The following is a 22,681-nucleotide window of genomic DNA, read 5'->3' as shown; positions in this document are numbered from 1 at the left end:
TGAAGACCCCATCAACCACAACTGCCCCTAAATTAACCCATTAACTATAACTGACCCTAAGTTAACCCTAAACACCCCATTAACTATAACTGACCCTAAGTTAACCCTAAACACCCCATTAACTATAACTAACCCTAAGTTAACCCCCACCTCCCCTAACTTTCAGCAGCCCAAATATTAATTTTATACTCAGTTAGATGAGTGTCACAGCCATGGCGATGCTAAGGAAATGCACTTTCTTCCTCCCTGTCCCACCCTGCAGTCACTGCCGATTGGCCCCGCCCCTTTCTTTCTCCAGCAGCGATTGCAGGGAGGGACTGGAAAAGGGAAGTGGGCGGGCCAATCCGCAATGACTGCAGGGAGGAACTGTAAGTAGCAACTGCTGCTGTGACTCCTGTAAGTCACACTAAATGGATTATAACACGAGGGGTATTTTTCAGAGCATTTGCTCTGAAAAAACCCTCATTTTATAATCGATAAAAATCGATTCAACTAATCGATAATGAAATTCGTTGCCAACGAATTTCATTATCGATTATCATCGATTTTATCGATTAGTTGTTGCAGCCCTATATATATATAATGGTCAGTCTGTTAGTGTTTGGTGTGTGTAACCATGTTTCAAGAGGCAAGAAATATGGGATCACAGCGTTCATTACATGGTTACAAATTCCCAAACCGTTAAATCATTACAGTTTTTCGAGTTGGGTGGAGGCTCCATCTTTAGGAACCAACACACAGTATAGCAGAAAGGTGCCTTGCAACGTGTTTGGCATAAAAATACAAAGCAGAAGGCACCTGAGAGGGCTTGAATTTTATTACATTTTGGGTTATATGTTTTTTTTTCTTTGGTTACATGACCCTTCCCTTAACCTTTTAAACAGCCACAATGCACTCAGTATGCCAACCAGGTTCCATCTCCCTTTTTATGTATCCATTTCTGTAGGAAGAAGTCTTACATGTTTAACCGTATGCAAGAGACTTCTGTTGGAGGAGAAATCCTTGTGTTTACAATTAAATGTATATGCTTCCTCTGTAGTTAAGAGATGGCTGCAGATTGGTCAGCAGTGCCACCAACAAAATTATGAGGGGGAAAAAAAGGAATCCTGGCTAGCCTCAATGTACTCCAGCCCTTTGGCAAGAGTGCGGGTTGATGGGGTCTTGTCCAAACTGTTCAGTGTCTAACGATAAGAGGCAAGGATGTTCTCTGTCTCCATTATTGTTCATCCTGACATTAGAGCCACTAGAACATACTATACTATGGCCCTAATATCCATTGGGTTACCATGTGGACAACCTCACAGAAACTTAGTGTGCTGACAACCTTGTGGCTATATTCCTCGGCAGAATTGTGAAATAGTCAACAGTGAAAAGTGAAAAGGCGTGGATTGACTTGGAACATATTTTTCATAGACCTACCCCTTGACTCCACACCCTGGATTGCAAAACAACATAGACCATTGGTATGTACAACACACACTATTAAACCCACTCTCGTACACTGGGACAGACTATCACAACCTTTTCAACTAGGGCTGCAACTAACGATTATTTTAATAATCGATTAGTTGGCCGATTATTTTTTCGATCGGATAAAAAAATTTAATTTTTTTTCAATTTAAAATAATGTAATAAAAAACGTACAATTTACACTTTCATCTCTTTATCACAATGGCCTCTCTCTATTCACCTTCTTATTTTACTGACATAATAATAAAAGCTACAAGAACCCAAACACAGTGTTTCTCAAACTAGGTTTGAATACAAAGTTATTAGTAAATATTAATTCATATGTTAACTATTTTTCATATTTAATAAAAACCTATGAGAAAAAAGCCTTGTTTACATTTTTTTTATTTACCAAACTGCCCCCGGTTATGCACATCTGACCCCCAGCTTGCCACTCTGCCCCCATATATGCCTTATACCTCTTATATGCCAGTGATATGCAACTGAGCCCCCTGATATACCTTTTACCCCAGATATGTTTTATGCCCCCCTGATATGCCTAATATCGATATGCCTTATACCCCCTATATGCCACTGAGCCCCCTGATATACCTTTTACCCCCAGATATGTTTTATGCCCCCCTGATAAGCCTAATATCGATATGCCTTATATGCCCTGAAATTCATAATACCCCCATACACCACTATAACTCACCCATACACCACTCTGGCTCCTCCCCCTCCCATACACCACTCTGGCTCCTCCCCCTCCCATACATCACTTTGGCTCCTCCCCCTCCCATACTCCACTCTGCCTCCTCCCCCCTCCCATACTCCACTCTGCCTCCTCCCCCTCCCATACATCACTTTGCCTCCTCCCCCTCCCATATACCACTTTGCCCCCTCCCATACTCCACTCTGCCTCCTCCCCCTCCCATACATCACTTTGGCTCCTCCCCCTCCCATACTCCACTCTGCCTCCTCCCCCCTCCCATACTCCACTCTGCCTCCTGTCAGCCACGGAGGTTCACAAGACACCAGGGAGCCGGGTGGAGAGGCAGAGTGCCGTATGGGAGGGGGAGGAGCCAGAGTGGTGTATGAGAGGGTGGCTCCCATACACCCCTCTGACTCCTCTCCCCTCCCATACACCGCTCTGCCTCTCTACCCGGCTCCGTTACTGACAGGAACTTTCACTGCAGCTTCATAGAAGCCTCAGCGTAAGTGAAGGTGAGTAACGGAGGCTGTCTGTGCGATGTAGACCCCCACCGGCTGACAGAGAGGATGATCCTCTGTCAGCCGGTGGGGGTCTAAACGATGCGCACAGAGAGCCTCCGTTACTGCCCTTCACTTACGCTGAGGCTTCTATGAAGTCAGTAACGGAGCCGGGTAGAGAGGCAGAGTGATGTCTGGGAGGGGGGAGGAGTCAGAGGGGTGTCTGGGAGGGGGGAGAGAGACGGAAGTGAGAGACCGGCCGACAGTGAGGGGAATCCAGGTCCCCTGCAGCGTTGCGGGGGATCTGGATTCTAGTGTTATAATCCGATCTCTGTTTGAGGTCGGGTTATAATTTTTATAATCGATAAAAATCGTTTCGATTAATCGATAATGAAAATCGTTGACAACGATTTTCATTATCGATTTTATCGATTAGTTGTTTCAGCCCTATTTTCAACTATCTAGAACATCCTCTCTGATGACACCACAGCATATTAGAAAATCTACCAGATGACCTGACCCTATTCCTGCATCATATTGTCAGAGGGTACGCTCAGACCTTTGACCTCCTTCCCTTGTATAAACCAAACATTGTTCTCCGCAAAACTGAGATATCCCCAATTACATGTGAACCATTGCAAAAATACATATATACACATAAATGTTTAGTCATTACATTACATTATATTTATTTATAAATCGTTGGCCGATTCCGCAGCGCTGTTAGTCATTAGAACAATTTATAAACTCATACAATAACAAACTGGTGTAAAGGAGACGAGGGCCCTGCTCTTGCGAGTTTACAATCTAGTCGGTGGTTGAGGGGAGTGAGACAATAGGAGAGGACTGCTTGGATGTGGTTGATTGTTGATTTAATCAACAACAAAGTTCCGGAGACTTCTTTTATATATTATATTTTAGATCTGTTGTTAACCATTTATATTTCTTGATACAGATAAGAAATGCTGGGGATGCCAGAAGGATTTGGGGAACAGATATGTACGTTTGGACATGTAGCAGTCTTGCTAGACCAAACACCACACTCCTAATACCAAAAGACATGAACTACTCAATTACTAAATGCATCAAAAGCCCTAATCCCTATAAAGTGGAATTCCCCACATCCACTCCCCTACACAGAAGGGGTAGACAAAATACAATTAAACCATACCATCGAAAATATTTTACATACAGTTCGGGGAGGTGGGGGACAGAATGAACTGCACTGGATGGCCTGGGCAGACCACTTGAGATCTGATCTCCATAAGACCACCCTGAAAATATCCAAAAACCTAAAAAAAAACAAAAAAAAAAACAGGTGACCATGGCAACCAGCCACTTACACTTGCACTTACCAATATATTTCTCTTTCTTTCTTCCGCCTTCATTTTGAACCTGTGGTTAAACTTTCGCTTATTCCTAAGAGTGTACAGGGTGACCTGAGGTAGATGACAGACTTGTTGTATGCTTAATATTTAGATATTTGATTAACATGATGTCCTGTGTTCATCCTTTATCTCCCTTATATTTCTCTTGTGAAAACAAAATTAATATTGAATCAAGAAAAAGGGAAAATCCAATTATGGATGAGAGTGATAGGAATTGTAGCTCTCAGGCGTGTGCACGAGAGGTGCCATAAGGTTTTGGCATAATGAAGGAGTTTAACCCCTTCTTATATGTGCCCACCCTCTAATGTGTACTGTCAACAATATGGGCTACATGTGCAATCTACATGTATGTACCTCTGATGCCATCTCTCAAAGGGTTAAGAGCAGCTGTAATGCTTCCATTTAATTGTATGCACATTTGCATTTCTGCTAGTGTTGTTCTGGTAGGTAGTATAGGAGATAGAACTGTGGAATTTTACCTGATCGCTAACAAACATTATTTGATGTTTTGTACTCTTTTGTCATAAAGTAGTGGACTCTTCAACAAGCCAGTCCATACATGCCACCTCCATGATGGGGTACATCGACTATGTTGGATCCCAGAAATGAAGGGATGCATCTGCAAAGATACATAGGTTCAGTAGGAACAATAGGTTCATGAAGCAATGTTCATCTACCTACTATAACTGCAGTTGTATCTTTGGAGCAACTATTTACGCAGGTTTTACTGAATTGTGAGTGCTTTCTAGGAGTGGGTTTTCCATATGTAAATTGTTTATTTGCATAAGACATTCTATAACCCTGTACCCATATGTCTTCTAATTATATGTCTGATATTTAGCCTTTCAATGCTTTATGGATTTGTTTAAGTGGATCTGTTACCTTATATAATATTTGTTTTACTTTTTAATTTTTCAAGTATAGTTTCCCTGAGCTAATCTCCTGTATTCTATTTCTGGAAAATTCAGAACCTTTTTCTGTGAAATGGGATGGGTTAAGTTACAGAAATTGGGTTGATTACTGCACACATCTGGTCATGGTCGGATTTGGTTCAGGAAGGTTTTTTTGTAGTTTGAGGATAATAAAACATAAAAGGGAATCACTTGAAAGGTCATTTTACAGGTGTAGTGAGGTGCTGTTTTCCAAAACACTTGAATTAAAACATGACATATCCTTCTTGCTGTATCTCCATCCATGCTCTGTGCGGGAAACCTTAGCTTGATCTCTAAAACCCACTGTGGCCTGATGTATCTTTACAGAAGATAATCTCTTTAAGCAAGCTAAGCTAATTATAGTGTTATTCTTTTGTAAGCAGAAGCTAGCTTCAAGAAGAGCCTTCCCCCATTTTTTCTACCATCACAACTAGAATCCTACTGGTTGCACATATTTTCTTAAAGGTACAAGTCCATCTAATCTGCTAAATATAACATACATTAACAATGGCACATCCATTACTTATGAGTAAGGCTGCAACTAACGATTATTTTCATGGATTAATCGGATAAAAAAACAATATGCAATTTTTTTTGAATTTCAAACACTAGGTGTTAAAAACAAACATCAGAATAAAAAACTTAATTTTCATTAACATATCATTGCACTCTGTGCACACAATACTTTTATCTCTATCACAGCCTTATTTTACTGACATAATAAAAGCTATGTTTTAAAGAAGCAAGAACCTAAACACAATATTTCTCAAACTAGGTTTTAATACCTAAAATGTTCTATGGCCTCTATGGCGGAGCACAGGAAGGTCATGTCACGCCGGCGCTCAATCATAGAAGCCCCAGCGGAAGTGCCGGCAGCAGCAGAGGTTGCCTCCACACATCGCACAGACGTCCACCGGCTGCCAGAGAGGAGGATCCCGGTCCCCTGCAGCGCTGCGGAGGATCTGGATCTTAATGTTATAGTTAGACCTCTATTTGAGGTCGGCGTATAAAACGAGGGGTATTTTTCAGAGAATTTGCTCTGAAAAAAACCCTTATCTTATTTGATAAAATCACATGACAACAACAATTTTCATTATGCATTTTATCGATTAGTTGTTGCAGCCCTACTTATAAGTAAACAAATTGGACCCAGAGAATTTGAATCACTGACTACTTAAATATTCTAAATTAGCAGTACATTTCTAAATTATCCCAGTGCTTCAGTGCTATTTAACATCTTACTTGGGCTACATCGAATAACCTCCTCAAAGGTGATCTGTGCCATTCAAGACCCAACCTGAGTCTTCATTCTCTCTCTTCCTACCCCTGACAAAAATTTCATAATTGGCTCCATGCACCGGGCTCAGTAATGATTAACGTGGACATGTAACTTTTTTCATCATGTAACAGGCTTTTAAATTGGATTTGGAGGGGAAAATTAATTTGTTGTACAGAAAAAAATGTCTATTTTATTCTGCATCCCAGTAGCTAGGTAAGAATAACTTTTGCTTTTGTGAAACTTTAGCAAGATAAATAGTTTTTCCTTCTATTCAAAGCCACAATGCTAACAAGTTTTTGAAGAGCTTCACTAATTATAACATATATACATATAAGTGATTTGCGGAAGGTAAGCCAAAAAGTAGCAGTGGAAAGAAGGAAATCATATCACCTGGTCAATCACCCTGGGGTGATTTTTTTTTTTTTTTTTTTAATGTAGTTCTGCATATGTAACAATTCGCTAAATTAAAATTACAGCTGAATTACACTTTCTTTGTTAGTGATTGTGGTAGTCTAGTGTCAAGTAGTCAAGATGGCTGCTTTCACTGACTTAAGTTTAATGAAATAAACCTTAGAAATCCCAGGATCCTTGACCTCCGCCCTCACTTGAACATACATCTATTTATTTTCTGCGCCCCTGACGCCCGTCATTCATTTACATTCAGTCTTGGTGTATTACTCACTGACTTGGATTGCACACAATACAGGCACAGTTCTCTAGCTTGGATTCTGGCAACATCTGGAAGCCTCACAAACAGAACTACTGTGAACAACCTTTTTATGCACATCAGGTTTCTGTTTAGTTTTGGCACTTTAGGAAAACAGTGCTCCTAGTAACAAAACTGGCTACACATTACACATCCACGTGTACATCAAGGAGGGACGTTAATTAAAATGCTTTTTAACACCCTCCACACCCTGCTTTTTGTAATCTAGTTTCCTAACAGCGAACAACTTGTCGGCTAGTTATTTTGGCCCAGCCGACCTGATTAAAGCCATGTTTGTCTCATGGCTACAGATAACAAGAACCAGTATTTACATGAACTAATAATAGGGCATTGTGTTATGCAAGTAGAATGTGAAGGGGCTCATACACAATCCTTTTATAGATGGAAGAGTGTTTGGATAATTAAATGGCCATTTGCATTTCTGGTAGTGTTCTACCATAAGAGATAGAACTGTGGAATTTTACCTGATATACTAGCATTTTTACAAACATTTGATGTTTTCAACAAACCATACTTGCCACCTCCCATGATAAGGCACATAGATACCGCATACCGGCTGGACTAAGTTGGATCCCAGATATGAGAGAGGATGCATCTGTAAAGATCCATAGATTTAGGTATAATAGGTTCATAAAGCAGTGTTCATCCACCTACAATGACTGCAGTTGTCTCTTCGGACCAACTTTTTACCCAAGTTTTCTCAGTGCTTTCTGGGAGTGGGTTTGCAGTGGTTATGTAGTTGATTCCCCCTTTTCAGCTATAACCGTTCACACTCTTCTGTGAAAGGTTCCACAAGAGTTTGTGTTTCTATGGGAAGTTTTGCCCGTTAATCCAGTAGAACATTTGTGAGGTTAGGCACTGATGTTGGATAAGAAGGCCTGGCTCTCCAATCTACATTCATCCCAAAGGCATTAAATGGCATTGAGGTCAGGGCTCTTTGTGGGCCAGTCACGTTCTTCTACACCAAATTCATCCAGCACCGTTTTTATAGACCTTGCTTTGTGCACTCACAGTCATTCTGGAATAGAAAAGGACCTTCACCAAACTTTTCCCACAATGTTGGAAGCATAGAATTGTCCATTTTGGAAAATGCTATGCTTCTAACTTTGGGGGAACTGTTCACAAAGCAAGGTCCATAAAGACATGGTTGGATGAGTTTGGTGTGGAACAACTTCACTGGCTGCACAGAGCCCTGACCTCAACCCAATCGAACACCTTTGCGAAAAAACTGGTACAGAGATTGTGAGCCAGGCTTTCCTGTCCAACATCAGTGCCTGACCTCAGTCATAAATGCTCTACTAGATGAATGGACTGGAATTCCCACAGAAACACTCCAAAATCTTGTGGAATGCCAACCCAGAAGAGTAGAAGTGGTTATAGCTGCAAAGATGGGACCAACTACATATTAATGGCTATGCACAGTATTTAGAATGTACAGCGCTACGGAATTTTATGGCATATTTTGTTTTGAAGTAATAGAAAACAGAAATGTCAGTTCTCTATTAAAATGTATATTTGATGGCAGATAAGAACCATCTTGTCTGCCCTTTGAGCAGAAGTTACGGTTCAACAAGGCTTTTGTAAACTGCCTTTTATCCAGAGTCACAGGGCTTTATATCCTAAAAGGAGAGTTCACGTAGTTTGCAGGAGAGTTGTGGTTTCGGCTTCCTCACTTCATTATTCATTATGAAGAGACAACACAGGTACGTTTCTCCAACTAGGACAGAGCTAGCCCTGCAGAATGTATATTTTAATGCTAGAGAAGAACTCTGATTTAACTATACACGATACAGGGCCAACAAGCTATTCCTGAAGCATAAGCATGCTGATGTTGGCACTTTATAATGTAAGGTGAAATCAGGCTGTTGAAACCGCAACTCTTTGAAATTCTCCTGTCAATTTTCCCTTTAGTGACAATATCACACAGGCTTGATTATATTATATAATATTATATAAGAGCACTCTTGAGTTTATGTTTGAGAGATATGCGTAAGTTAAGACAAACAGTAGTGGTGAAAATTACAGTCCTCTATTGCAATGTATGTTTTGATGTTCCGACAATCCAACATCAGGGAGCCAGAATCAACAAACCTTTTAATGTATATTTTTGGTTTGAACCAGAAGGTCTATAGACCTATTAGAAAATGGCTCACTAAAGAAAAGAAATTCAGATAATTAAAAAAAAAATTTAATCGTTATGCTTTATTTCTCAATTGTGCTTCAGTTCTTTGCACTATATTACTTACGGATTTGCTTTAAGGTAGCAGGGCATGTAAACTAACCCGTTCCCTGATGTGGATAGCTTTGTTGAATATTACATCAATTTCAGTGGCTGTATGTTTTCCTTTTTAGGCCGGAAGTGATGGCGAGAGCATTGGAAACTGTCCATTCTCGCAAAGACTCTTCATGATCTTGTGGCTAAAGGGTGTAGTGTTTAACGTGACAACAGTTGACTTAAAGAGGTAAGAATTTGAACTTTATTTTCATAAAAATTTTCATTCCAGCTATATTTCAGATTTAAATATGGACTTTACTGCCTTTTACTGAATGTGGTGAAATTAAATTAACGTTAACAGCCACGGTGCATTTAATTATATGTATTACCTTTTTAAATGGTTAAATGGTAACTTGCCAGAACAAATACGTTGATATATGTTGATCATAACTTCACTTAATCACTGTAATAAAGGAACCAATATGAAGGATTATCCTTTGAAAGCTTAACTTTTTTCATTTTGAAATCAAATTATTCATTCTAGAACTGTTTTCCTTAAAGGGACACAACAGTTAACCATTTAAAGAAAGAATACATATTAAAGAACTTTGTATGTACTAACTACCAGGTCTAAATGCGTTTCACAAATGCCTCGCTTGTTAAAACATAGAGGGGCTAAAAATAACCACGTACAAACAGGAAAGCTTGTTTAATGGTGTAATGTAATGAGCTGCAACACTGAGTGAATGAATTAAATTCACAACACGCATCTGTAGGCCTGTTCATGTCACACACAGCCTTGTGTTCTCTAGTGTCTGCCCTGCAAGGGATTCTGGGAGATTCTTTACAGCGCTTAATTTAAAGACCATCTTATGTACTTTTAGGGCCAATACTAATGCTTCTTAAGTAATCATTTTTTGACAAGTTAGTGTAGACCTCTGACCGTTTATATAAAATGTTCCTCAAGTAGAGCTGGACAACATAAGTTGTCTATTTTCTGTGTAGTCTTTTTCATTACCCCCTTAGTCATATAGTTACACAGTTACATAGTACATAAGGTTGAAAAGAGACCTAAGTCCTTCAAGTTCCAACCCTTCTACCTAACCTTCTTACTCTTGATCCAAAAGAAGGCAAAAAAACCCTAATTAAGCTACTTCGAATTCTGCCATCAGGGAGAAAATTCCTTCTTGACTCCAAAAGGCAATCGGATTTCTCCTTGGATCAAGAGGCTCTAAAATGTTGTTCTATTTATATCCCTGTATGTCATGCCTTTCTAAAAAAAAAAATATTCAGAGCCCTTTTGAAGGCATCTAATGTATTTGATAACACCACCTCCCTTGGCAGTGAATTCCATACCTATTATTGTCCTCACTGTAAAGGATCCCTTCCTTTTGTCTATAAAATCTAATCAGAAGAAATTATTTTTTTTCGAGAGTGTTCTTCTAACTCATTTGCAGAAACTTTTTGCAAGTTGTGTGTGTTGGGAGGATCTATTATTTATTTAATTTTTTTGCTAAACGAAAACCTACTAGTGGTACTAGTGCAAACGATCTGTTATGTGAAGGAGGTGAAACCACTTTAACTCAACGCGTAAAATGAATTCTATGCATTGCATTACATATAAAGCGCAAACCGAATTTTTTAAACCCAGCTATTTTATAGACGCAAGTTACAGAATAAAAATGAAGTTGATTCTATACGCAGAATAATCAGCTGTGCCCTAAATAATTTCTAAATTGAAGCTTCAGCCTGCCATTCTGTGACTGCATGTTTTAAGAGGAAAGGAATTTGGGTTAGGAGTGATTCAACTGCTGGGACAAACAGGCTTTTGGCATCTAAGCGATTTCCTGCAGTTGTTCTAAGTGAATTTTAATTGCGTAAAATCCCTCTAATACTACTTCTGGGATTAGCTTGTTGAATTGTACTTGTTTGGGCATCTCTAAATGACTCCAAACATTTTGCTCCATTGATTGCCACCGTTGATATCTTTTCTCTACGTGGCCTTATAAGGTTTTCATACAGTTAACTGTGATTTTGTAAAGAAATTAAACATGTTAGGTTTTACGTTGTAAATAAATGAAATGCTTAGTAATCGTACTTGTTTTCTTGCAGAAAACCAGCAGATTTGCAAAATCTTGCTCCGGGGACACATCCGCCTTTCATAACTTACAACCACGAAGTGAAGACAGATGTGAATAAGATAGAAGAGTTTCTTGAGGAAGTATTATGTCCTCCAAAGTAAGCACAATTACTACACCTGTCCTACCTGAAAGTCCACATCTCTTTTCTAAGGAACTCACAAGCCCTTTTGATACTGTAGGTTGAGCAATATTGCACTTTAACAGAACAGGATTGTAAATACCATATTAATTTGTTTGGAATTGGTTGTTGGTGAAAACAAACTTTAAAACTATTTCCACTATTTAGCTGGTAAATCATTGTTGTTCATGGCTGAGGAAGATGATCCTGGTTTATTATTTAACTCTAATTTCAGTTGAAGTATGCAACTTTAAGCTAATGTTTTCTAATAGATGGTATTTATTATTAAGAAACATACTTAGATAGATCTGAATTTGTTGGCCCATCTACTCTGCCTTTTTGTCCTGTTTTAAATCACCATTCTATTAACATCTAGCCTTTCTGCTTATCGATCAAGCTTTCATTGAAGTAAAACTTTCTTACATTACATCCACGACCCTGTAGTTTTAGACTTTGACCTCTTGCCCTATATTTTTCTCTTGTAATTTGTTAAATTCCTTTACTTATTTAAATATGTATAACTTTTCCCCTTACTCTCGCTCCACTCTTAGCCAACTAGGCATAAGATGCCTCTATGCTTCAGAAGATGTGGTCTCCAGTACCGTACAACAAACTCTGGTCTTAACTTCCCAAGTGCCGAATTTTACATGTATCAGCATTGATCGACAATTCACTTAAATAACTAGCTATTTGGCTTATTCCACTAGGATTGTTGCAGACTTTTTTTTATTGATTTTGAAAAGACTAATTTAGAAGTGTGCTTTTTTTGTACCTTGTGTGAAAGCATAGAATACTGACATATAGCTTAAACTTGCTATAACTAGCACCATTATTTGCACATGAACTTCACAAGTGTTTAATAGCGTTAAATGCACTAGTGTGGGTCATTCCTATAACTAAGTAATTAAAATCCCACATACAATGTAATTCACTGAAATAAAAATTAATTGGTTATTATTGTGACCCCATGCCACCCAAGTGGCAACTCTTCTTGTAATGCTGCCCTGTAGTATAACTTACTGTCCATAAGGTGCCATCAAGTCAGTCTACTGTATATCCCACTGTTACATAGTATGCTGCCTTTGATTTTGGTTTTATAGAAGTAGAATTTTGTGAAAAACCTAAAGTTTGTCATTGGCATACAGGTGCCCACATAAAAATACATACTCCTCCAGCCAGAACTATTGTATTGTATTGTATTGTTTTTATTGTTAACAATCTATACCGGTTTTCTTCCTTGGAACTCAAACCTTCCTAGGAACTCAAACCTGTTTCAGACTTTCTAAATAACAATCATACTTGACAAAACAAACTATGTATAGTCATTAAATTATATTTGATTTATATAATGCTAGTAGATTATGTGGCGCCATTACTATACGGGAAGGTGGATATTAACAATAAAAACATTAACTTTGGACATAATGGTAAAGAAGAAGGCTCCTGTTCTTGCAAGTTTAGAATATTATTAGTTATACAGTACACTAATAGTCATTTTTTTTCAACATTATTTCATTAGAACGATGATACCCATTCTCTGTCAGATTCGCCATACCTTCTATACTTCCGTGTCCCTTTCTCTTTTACTGCATACGTTCTTTCCCCTTACTTGCTGGTTCCAAGAACCTATAAGCGACGTTAAGGACTGTCTGTGGTTCATTATCATTATAGAATTACCGGCGTTTATACTTTTGAAAGAAGAAACAGAATGTTCATCTAAATGTTCTCTTAATATTTATTTAAATCAGGTACCGTAAGCTATCAGCCAAGCACCCAGAATCTAACACAGCCGGTATGGACATATTTGCCAAATTTTCAGCTTACATAAAGAATTCTCGACCGGACGCCAATGAAGGTATGTTTCTAGATTGACATAGACAGTGGATGGCAGCCATGAGTCACTTGTTCCTTATAGTCTGCTTTTTTTTTTAGCTGCTCTGTAAACCTTTACATGACAGTAAATTCTTGACCTACTGGTATGTTTAAGATAGACTTGCCTGAATTAGCCTGGCAAGTTCCATTCAAAGATACTGAGTGCATGTGATGGTATTAAAAAGGCTAGAGGAAATTAAAATGTTTCGATGCTTCAAGCCGCCTGTTTTCATGTTGTGTGTGTGTGTGTGTGCGTACGCACAACAGATCAGATACAACTAACAAAAGCAAAAAACGGCAAGGGATGCTAATATTTTTTTTCAAATAACAGTGACTGTGTTCACATTTTGTTTAACCCCTTCAATCCCAGGGGTTTTTGGTACCTCAAAGCCCGGAGCAATTTTGCCATTTTTGCACTATGTCGGTTCAGCGATGATTCTCTTTTCCTGTGAATAGTGTACCCATATAAACTATATATTGTTTTTTCAAGGAGAGATGGAGCTTTCTTGTGATACCATTGTTGGATGATTAGCTGAAAATTTAGAATTAGAAATTTAGTAAAAACTAGCAAAAATTAGAAAAAAAAACATAAGTTGTTTTACATTTTCCCTCTGAATCCTCACAAAATTAGGTAAAGAGACAGAAAATTCCATCCAGATTTATCAATTCAGGTGTCCTGATTTCAGAAATACCTAATTTATATAGAATTGTCATACTTTTCCAGCACATAAAGCCAACATACTATAAGGTGTACATTACTTTATACAAAGCCGTTAAATTTTTACATTAGGTATGATGGGACTGCAACTCTAATTTTAAACAAATAAAACAAAAACACCCACAAAGGTATATATTTCTGTAAAGCAGACAACCCAGGCTATCCTATCAGGGGTATTTGGGCACTCTACATGCAGGTATTTGGCCACCAATCACTGTCAAAGGTGGCCACCGAAATGAGTTCCTGCGCTTTTTTTCAACAACGCGTCTTAGTATTTTGTAGTATTCTTAGGATTTTTTGTACAAGGTATGTGTTACGGCAGAGAAATTGTTCAGCCGCCTCTCCTGATTACGGAAATAGGCCACATGCCTAGTTTTTTTTTGTGGTTTTTCTGGACATTACAGGACTATGCGCGTTATAGATTCCAAACGTGAAATTTTCACATTTTGCTTTAGTAGACCTATGTTTCATTTGGGGCTGTTTAGCACCCCCCTAATTATAAATACCCCCATAAAAGTATATATTTCCGTAAAGCAGACAACCCAGAGTATCTGATCAAGAGCATTTGGACAATTTTCATGCAACCATGCAAAGTCAGCCGTAGCAATAATTTCATGCGCTTTTTTCACCAACACATCTGTGTTGCTGAGGATATTTTGCACATGGTATATGTTATGGCAGAGAAATCCAGCCTAAAGTGTTCAGCCTCCTCTCCTGATTACGGAAATACCCCACATGCCTAGTTTTTTTTTGTGGTTTTCTGGACATTACAGGGCACAAATGGGACCATGCGCGTTATAGATTCCAAATGTGAAATTTTCACATTTTGCTTTAGTAGACCTATGTTTCATTTGGGGCGTCGCTGGCTTCTGCTGCCAGGGGGGAGTCCAGGCTGTCAAACGACAGCCTGGTCTCCCGTGCAGCGGCAGGGATGTGTCCCACGAAGGGCTAGACGCACCGGGACGTCCATAGGGGTTTCTTAGTGGTCGTTTTTTGGACGTCCCGGTACGTCTATAGGGGATTGAAGGGGTTAATATAGGGAGTTTGTATAGTTTGTATAGTAATTATTACCATGGTAACAAATTATTACCATTATTATTAATTATGGTAATTAATAGGAAAGCCTTGGCCTCCCTTTATAATTGTATATACCGTTAATATGGCTAAATAAAGTGTAACATGCTGTCATTTTATACAACCCATACAACACATGCTAGGATTCGTGTCTATTGAAGCAGTGGCCGTTTATCTCATGGTTACAAATGTGTAATAGCTGTGTACAAGGTACACAATGCTGCCCTCTACTGTTCTGGAAAGAAATAACTCATTCTGTAACCAAAGTCTTGAAGTGGAAGAGAGATTTGGGGGAAACGTTAGCAAAATGTTTGAGTTTACCCTAGTAGTTTATAATATGTATCATCCATATAACTCACATTTTATTGAGCGTTATAATCAACTTCTCACTACTCAAGTTTGTTATTCTTAAGCGACTGATTATGATAGGGCTTACAGTCCACTGCAGGCTGTGTGCCAAAAATACTATTAGCTCTGCCTAACGCCTGGCTGAACCCAACTACCATGATGCTGAGCAAGTCTGGATTAGTACGATGGGAGTTGGAATTAAATACAACCCATTTGATTCTCATTTTTTTTTCAGTGGTGACCCCCGCATATGGAATAAAAAAATGTTTGTCCTACTGTTTATAATTTAAATGAAGAAGTTCCAGTATTTTAGGTTATTTCCTTTTTTCCGTGAAATAGCCTTCCCTTCCCTTTATACAACATGTATTTAATATATTTATTTATTTATTGAATTAAATGCATTATGGTTAAACTGCTTCTGTTTGCTGATGCTGTTTGTTTTGTCAAATAGGTGCCCAAGCCAGCGAGAGCTCTAGTTTTAATTCTCTGTAATTTGTCTGTATCACACCGAGATCTGTTAACAAAGTGTCTGTTCTATCCTGCAGCTTTAGAGAGAGGCCTGCTGAAAACCTTGCAGAAGCTGGATGAATATCTTAACTCTCCTTTACCGGACGAGATTGATGAGAATAGCATGGATGACATCACAACTTCCAACCGCAAATTCTTAGATGGAGATGATATGACTTTAGCAGACTGCAACTTGCTCCCCAAACTTCACATTGTCAAGGTACATTCGTCAAAAGTGTTGGGCACAAAGTGGTTGCAGCCATATCCTACTGTTCTATCATCTTTAGAATAAGTTGTAGTAAATAAGGGTTTAATGTCCCTGATATAGAAAAAATCATATTTAAACTATTCTGTGAGTACTGGTTTTAACAACCAGTTAATGGGACTTGGGTCAGGGCCCAACCAGGATAGATAGAGATTAGTTACCTGAAGGTGCAGCTGTGCTTCAGCAGATGTCATCATCCTCCATAGTCCGAAGCCGCCGATAAATTGGAGGAAAGTTCTGGTGCTTTCCCCACATCTACAGTGTCTGAACAGAGCCCCCTCCTGCAGCACGATAGCAGCACAATGTGCTTGCTCGCATCCATGTTTGGTCTTCATGCATGACCGCAAGAATGCAGGTAGTGATGAGGCCTTGGGACTGGATCAGCCTCGGCATACATAATGTGACATTAATTGTTATGGCGATTTTTTTTATTTTTTTGAACTGTGTTTTTTGCTTGGCAGGTGGTGACCAAAAAATACCGAAACTTCGATATACCAAAATCCATGACTGGTATTTGGAGATATCTGACCAATGCCTACAGCAGGGAAGAATTTATCAACACTTGCCCAGGAGATCGTGAGATCGAAATTGCCTATGCAGATGTAGCCAAGAGACTTACCAAGTGAACTGTGGACCACAAACAAAACAAGGCCTTAATTTCCACCTGAAATTTTATATATATTTAGGGGAGGGGTCACTAATTCTTACATTTTGTTTTCTCTATAATTCCGTTATTTGTGAATATTCAATCCAGAGCAAGTATTTTTTTTTCTTTTTAAGCATTTAAGTCCCACAAAGGTAAACTTGCTAATGTATGGCATATTTATTGGTTAAAGAAAGATGTTGATATTAATGCTAAAGTTACAGTTGTTCAAAGTCTACAACCTTTCCAGAAACATGTACTTTTAGTTTTAGTAAACGCTTTCTGTGAAAGGGTTACGTTATATTTATTTCTGTTAATATTTCCTTTTTCAGTAATGACTATGCTTTCACAAGAGGCCTCATCAGTGTTGTTGCCATAATTATTTTTAATGTTTTCTAAATGAGTATGTGCAGTGTTTATTCTCATGTTGGACAAAGGTTAATGGTATTGCATATTTTTGGCATTCATGTCCATATTGTGAGTTGACGTTAAGTTAGTGCTAGAGGGTTATTTGGTTATAACGCCTCCCAGTTGCACTCGGTAAAGATTTCTAAATTGCGTAACATTAAACAAGCAGAATTGGACCTTATTATGTTTAGCATTGTTACAAACCACTTCCGTATAACTAGCACCCAAATTATTTTAGGACTGATCTTACACCCACACCTCTACCTACATATTTCCCCTTTCTCTAATGTATCCTTTAAGCACTTGCACCAACTTGTGTGTTATTAGGAACCTATGCTAATTTCTAAAAACTCATCCAAAAAGAGGTCTAATAATCACTCAGTATAGACTCCACCTATTGCTTCATTTAAATTAACCCCATTTTACCTAAATGCCTTCAATTTTGTCATGTGTAACCCATTATGAACTATTACTCCTTACAGAATCTTTTATCTTAAATACATCATACACTCCCCCAAGCCACTTAATTAAACCATATTTAAATAACCCATACCTATTCCATGTTCGAATAGGTATGGAAATAAAAACATAAAATAACTATGTGGGGTTTTTTTCTTTGTCCCCAAAGAAAACTATTCCAAAAAACACATAAGGAAAATCTATTACATAAGCCCTTTTGCAGTCTTTTAACACTATAAAGGCAACTTTTTGGTCCATGGTTTAAGTGAGATGCATATTTAGAAATGGGATTGAAATCTTTCATCATTGGATTTACTAAAGAGTTGGCTGATGAGTTTCTAGAATTGTGCTTTTGATCACAGTTGACTATGCAGTGTGGTGGCCCTGTACAGATAAATTGGCTCTATGTATTATTGGCAGCTCACGTATTTTGTGAAAGAAACACTTGTCGGTTTCACCCCTTTATATTGCATAATAGAGAGTGAAAGTTCAAATGGCAACTCTCAGGGAAACGCTCCTTCATAGTCCTGTTGGTATTTACACCAATTTCCTGTGTTGCAAAAGAAATGCTTTCCACCTAGGGGCGCTCGTGTGAAATAAACACAAAAGCAGGACAAAAGAAAACAACACAATAATAGTGCAATAGTAAAGTAGATAGCTTAGTGTCACTGTATACCCCACATGATTTGAAAGCAAATGCATAAAGTGTTTAATCAGAATGACTTTTTTACATTTGCACAGTTTCCTGCCCCACTGCTCCTTGGCTTGCAGGAGATGAGTTTAGCCAAACGCATCTCTTGCTTACAAGTGTGCATGTGTGGAAACGTACCAACAGCCAGCTCCAGCGAAGCTTGCTTCATATCTCCAGGGAGCCTAAGAAGTCTCCAACATGTATACACAGAAAGTGCTCCATTGATTTTAATAAGAGCTGCTTTGTGCCCATAATTGCCTGCTCATACGAGACTTGCACACATCTTGGAGGCTGCATCTGTGGTGTTAGAGACTTCAACAGGTAATTTAGGTTTGTGTTTTTTTGGAAAGTAAAGAATGCATAATAAGTACTTATTAAGCACTTTAAAATGCATTCATCATTGGTGAGGCTATTCGGGACAGTGAACAAACCATCAGATCAACCATCAGATCAATGGATTGATAAACTAAGAGCACAGCTATTCTATTGTTTAAAAAAAAAACTTTAACAAGGCAAAACCTAAAAACAATGCACCTGTTAGTGTTGACTTTTTAAACTATATACTTCCAATGTATGTGTACATTTAGATATAAAATTCCACAGTCTGATTTGTTTTTAAAGATTTTTTTTAATTAATGCTGTCACATAAAACTAATTTGAATCTCTTATACTCCTGTATTTAAATAATGCAACAGCATATTCCATGTGTCATAAGTTTCATATCCAGTTTTTCTCCAGATGTTCTGGCATTTGAGGTTTTTACATATTAAGTTATTGTTAACCTGCATGTCTGTCTCACCTAGTACAGGACACCATTACTGCAATATCCAGCACGGAGTTAATTCTGTGTTATTTAAACCTGCCGTTTTAAAGTAAAATGTATATTTTTGAAAACTTTTTGCTTTTTCTCTTTGTTTATGGTGGATATTCTCATGTAGTAAGGGTTTCTGAAAACATGAAAATTTCACTGTTGCTACTAAGTTTATACTCATGTTGACAATACTCGGTTTTTTAAACAATTATCTGGTATTAACATCTACTTTCAAATAAATAATTACAGATACATTGTTTTTTCTTACTGTACATTTTTTATTTTTATTTGAAAACTTCATTTTATATAAGCAGTTTGTGCTTACGATTTCCTTGCTAATTTTGGGTTCCAAGATAACTAATTTCCTGACTATCCACAAAACCTGTTCCAAGGTATAGACCACTAGACTACTAGTTAAGTAGATCTATTTACTGTTTCACTATAAAAAATGACAAAATCTTCTTCTGATGACCAAACAGCTATACATTGAACAAATGTATTTTGCTAGTATTTTAATTTTAAATGTTACTCTCCCCTTTGGTCTCTTCTAATAGTTTGGAAATCTAGATTGAAAATTCGTTTGAACACAATACTTAATTATTTTAGGGTATGTTTTTATTAACAAATAAACAAGTGGTTTTATGATACTAAATGCAGTCTATGTGGTGTAAATATTTATCTTTAACTTTGTATATATTATATAGGGACAGCAACATACTTACCTTTTTCTCTGCCCTAAGGCTGTGCCCAAGCCACCCCCTCCGCAGCCGGGATCTTCGTTGTATTGAAAGGCACTGCCTCCATAAAGTAATTGGACTGGTTGAGGAGATCTCCCTAGTAACTAACCCATACTTGAGGGTCTGACTGTCCAAGAGGGGGACTGCCACCCCTGGCAGTAACATTTTTCAAAAACTTGACTACAGACACTACATTACAGTTGTTTCACACTTGGTTAAGTGTGGAGGTTTCCAACTGCTCTGTGTGGGCCAGGAGCAACCTGCTCTTTGAAGAATGGCAGTTAGGGCATCTGATTGGGGAGATATCTGTCGAACCATAAAGCATACATATTGGAGATATTCATCTTGATATTTGGTGTAAATAATAGACCAAGAAACTTTTTACAAAAACTGTCAGAAAATTACCAAAGGGAATGATGTGTAGTAGTTATTGCTAACATCATTGATACCCTTCAGGGCCGTAGGAAGGGTGAGGCGAGAGAAGTAGTTGCCTCGGGCGCAGCTGCGAGAGGGTGCACAGCCGCCCGATCAGCAGCTGCAGCCTGCTCCCTGACCAGTCCAACGTTAGGGAGCAAAAGGTCTGTCACTTTAGACCTCGGCTTCCCTGCTCCCTAAGCACTACATTACAGCAAATGATGCCGGGATATGACGTCATACCCCCGCGCTCTGCATCAATAGCCAAGGCATAGTGATGACGGAGCACTAAAGCAAAGGCCTGTTGTGACGGACCTTACGCTCCTGAAATTGGGTGGAGGATGGAAGATGAGAAAGGTGGGGGAGGGGGGATGTAAGGGCAGTGTGTGTGTGTAAGCTTGTGTGTATGGGCAGGTGTGTGTAAGAGCAGTGTATGTATTTGTGTGTTTGTAAGCTGGTATGTGTATATGCATATGTGTGTGTGTGTGTGTGTAAAGGGCAGTGTATATGCGTATTTATAGGCTGGTGTGTGTAAAGGGCAGTGTATGTGCATTTTCTAGGCAGGGGTGTGTATAGGCAATGTGGATGGGCAGTCATGTGTAAGGCCAGTGTATGTGTATATGTGTGTTTATGGGCAGGTGTGTGTTTAAAGGTATTGTGTAAGGGCAGTGTAAATAAAATAGCCTGGGGGGCAAATCTGGTTTTCTGACACGGTAGCATATTTTGATGCAAAATGCCTTGGTAATTCTCTGATTTCATGATTCCCTTAATACATTCAAGGCCTCCAGTACCAGAAAGGTAGCTTATAAGCTTAATTTTGTTGTCAATAAGCATCACTGGTCTTCATTGCCAAAGAGCTCTACTTTGGTTTCATCTGTCCATAGAATTTACCAATAGGTAAATTTGGGCAAAGATCACTTGTGACTTTTTTGTTTTAATTTCAGCAGTGGGATCCTACCTGGTTTAGTGTGCGTGGTGTATGATGTATGATACGAGTTGAAGCCATTCATTCCACGTTACTTTGTCAGCCATAGCCTGTGTGGATGTTTGACATGATTTTTCCTACAGATTACACCTTCTGTGATCAATCTTCCTCATGCCACGACATCCAAGGAGGATTTTGATAGTTCCAAACCGTTGAAACAGGTACACCAATGTCACGAAGCTGGATAATCCAACCGACTACCTCCGCTGACTTGTGCTCCCTTAGCCTGGGACAACACACTTTTTCCCCAGTTTCCCAGTCACTAGCCGAGACTCGGTATATAAACCAAAACGAAGACTGATTTATTTTTCACACACATGGCTGGATATAGCCAGCGAACACACATTAACATAAATCAAGGTATTGGAATACAAACTGCCCCCTTAATCTGCCTCCCAGAGACAACAGGGATTAACAGTACAATAGGGTCTCAACATCCACTACCTATTACTGTCTGAAATCCGTTCCAAGGTTTGGCCAGGGTAAATGTCTAGTGGTGGAACTGGGGAGGGAGGGAGAGACTGACATACAACATATTAGTACACCATGGGGGCAGACTTACACAACATAGTAGTGCACCATGGGGATGGGGGGATGACATACAACATATTAGTACACCATGGGGTGGGCACTGATTTACACAACATACCATATTTTCTGGCGTATAAGATAACTTTTTAACCCGTGAAAATCTAATCAAAAGTCGGGGGTCGTCTTATACGCCGAGTATACTTACTTACTGTCAGATATTTTATGATAGAAAACATGTATTCCATATATTCTGTACTTTACATGAACACAAAATGGAGTCAGAGCCATTTTATTTTACTTAATCATGTAGTGATTATTTCTTTTTGTCCTTGTTCCCTCTATAATTGAGAACAAAGGAGTATTCATGTATAATGATGTTTCAGCGTATATATATGATACAATTAATGTTATCTTCCATGAGAAAGTTAAGGAGTAGACACTGCATATCCTTAGGAATGTAAATTGGAATGGGGGATACATGGTAAAACTACCAGGACCTGAGTTATTATCTAGGAAGTAACACCTGGCGATAAGGGTGACCAAGGATAAATTCCAAACACATATGTAATGGTTTTAAGTTAATTCTTAGACCAGAGCGTCTCTCACAGGTAAATTAAGAAATTACAACGGTGTAAATATGAGTAGAAATCCTAATTATAATGGGTAAAACCCACCGTTATGATTGGAGAATTCCAATCAAGAGGTGGAGGCTTTGATAATAAGCCCTGTCTTTAAAAGCTTATGTCTTGAATAAAAA

At 38.6% G+C, this 22,681-nt stretch overlaps 1 protein-coding gene across 2 annotated transcripts in view; it reads left to right on the top strand.

Annotated features, from left to right (window-relative positions):
• Positions 1-16,871, top strand: part of LOC149281403 (chloride intracellular channel protein 4-like) — a 28,307-nt gene extending 11,436 nt beyond the window's left edge. The window contains exons 1-6 of one of the 2 annotated variants that reach the window (XM_089499322.1): positions 4,242-4,253; positions 9,340-9,449; positions 11,315-11,440; positions 13,210-13,316; positions 16,019-16,200; positions 16,707-16,871. In XM_089499322.1, coding sequence (XP_089355448.1) covers positions 4,248-4,253; positions 9,340-9,449; positions 11,315-11,440; positions 13,210-13,316; positions 16,019-16,200; positions 16,707-16,871 — 696 coding nt within the window. In that variant the 5' untranslated portion in view covers positions 4,242-4,247. Of the gene's footprint in view, positions 1-4,241; positions 4,254-9,339; positions 9,450-11,314; positions 11,441-13,209; positions 13,317-16,018; positions 16,201-16,706 lie in introns of those variants that run through there. The other variant, XM_089499320.1, reaches the window with a different exon arrangement.
• Positions 16,872-22,681: the final 5,810 nt, after the last annotated feature.

Source organism: Sceloporus occidentalis, unplaced genomic scaffold (genome assembly GCF_023333645.1).
Source record: "Sceloporus occidentalis isolate IW3139 unplaced genomic scaffold, rSceOcc1.0.p SCAF_133, whole genome shotgun sequence".
NCBI classification, from domain to species: Eukaryota; Metazoa; Chordata; class Lepidosauria; order Squamata; family Phrynosomatidae; genus Sceloporus; species Sceloporus occidentalis.
Note: the sequence above shows the minus strand (reverse complement) of the source record. Positions and strands in the feature narration are given on the sequence as shown.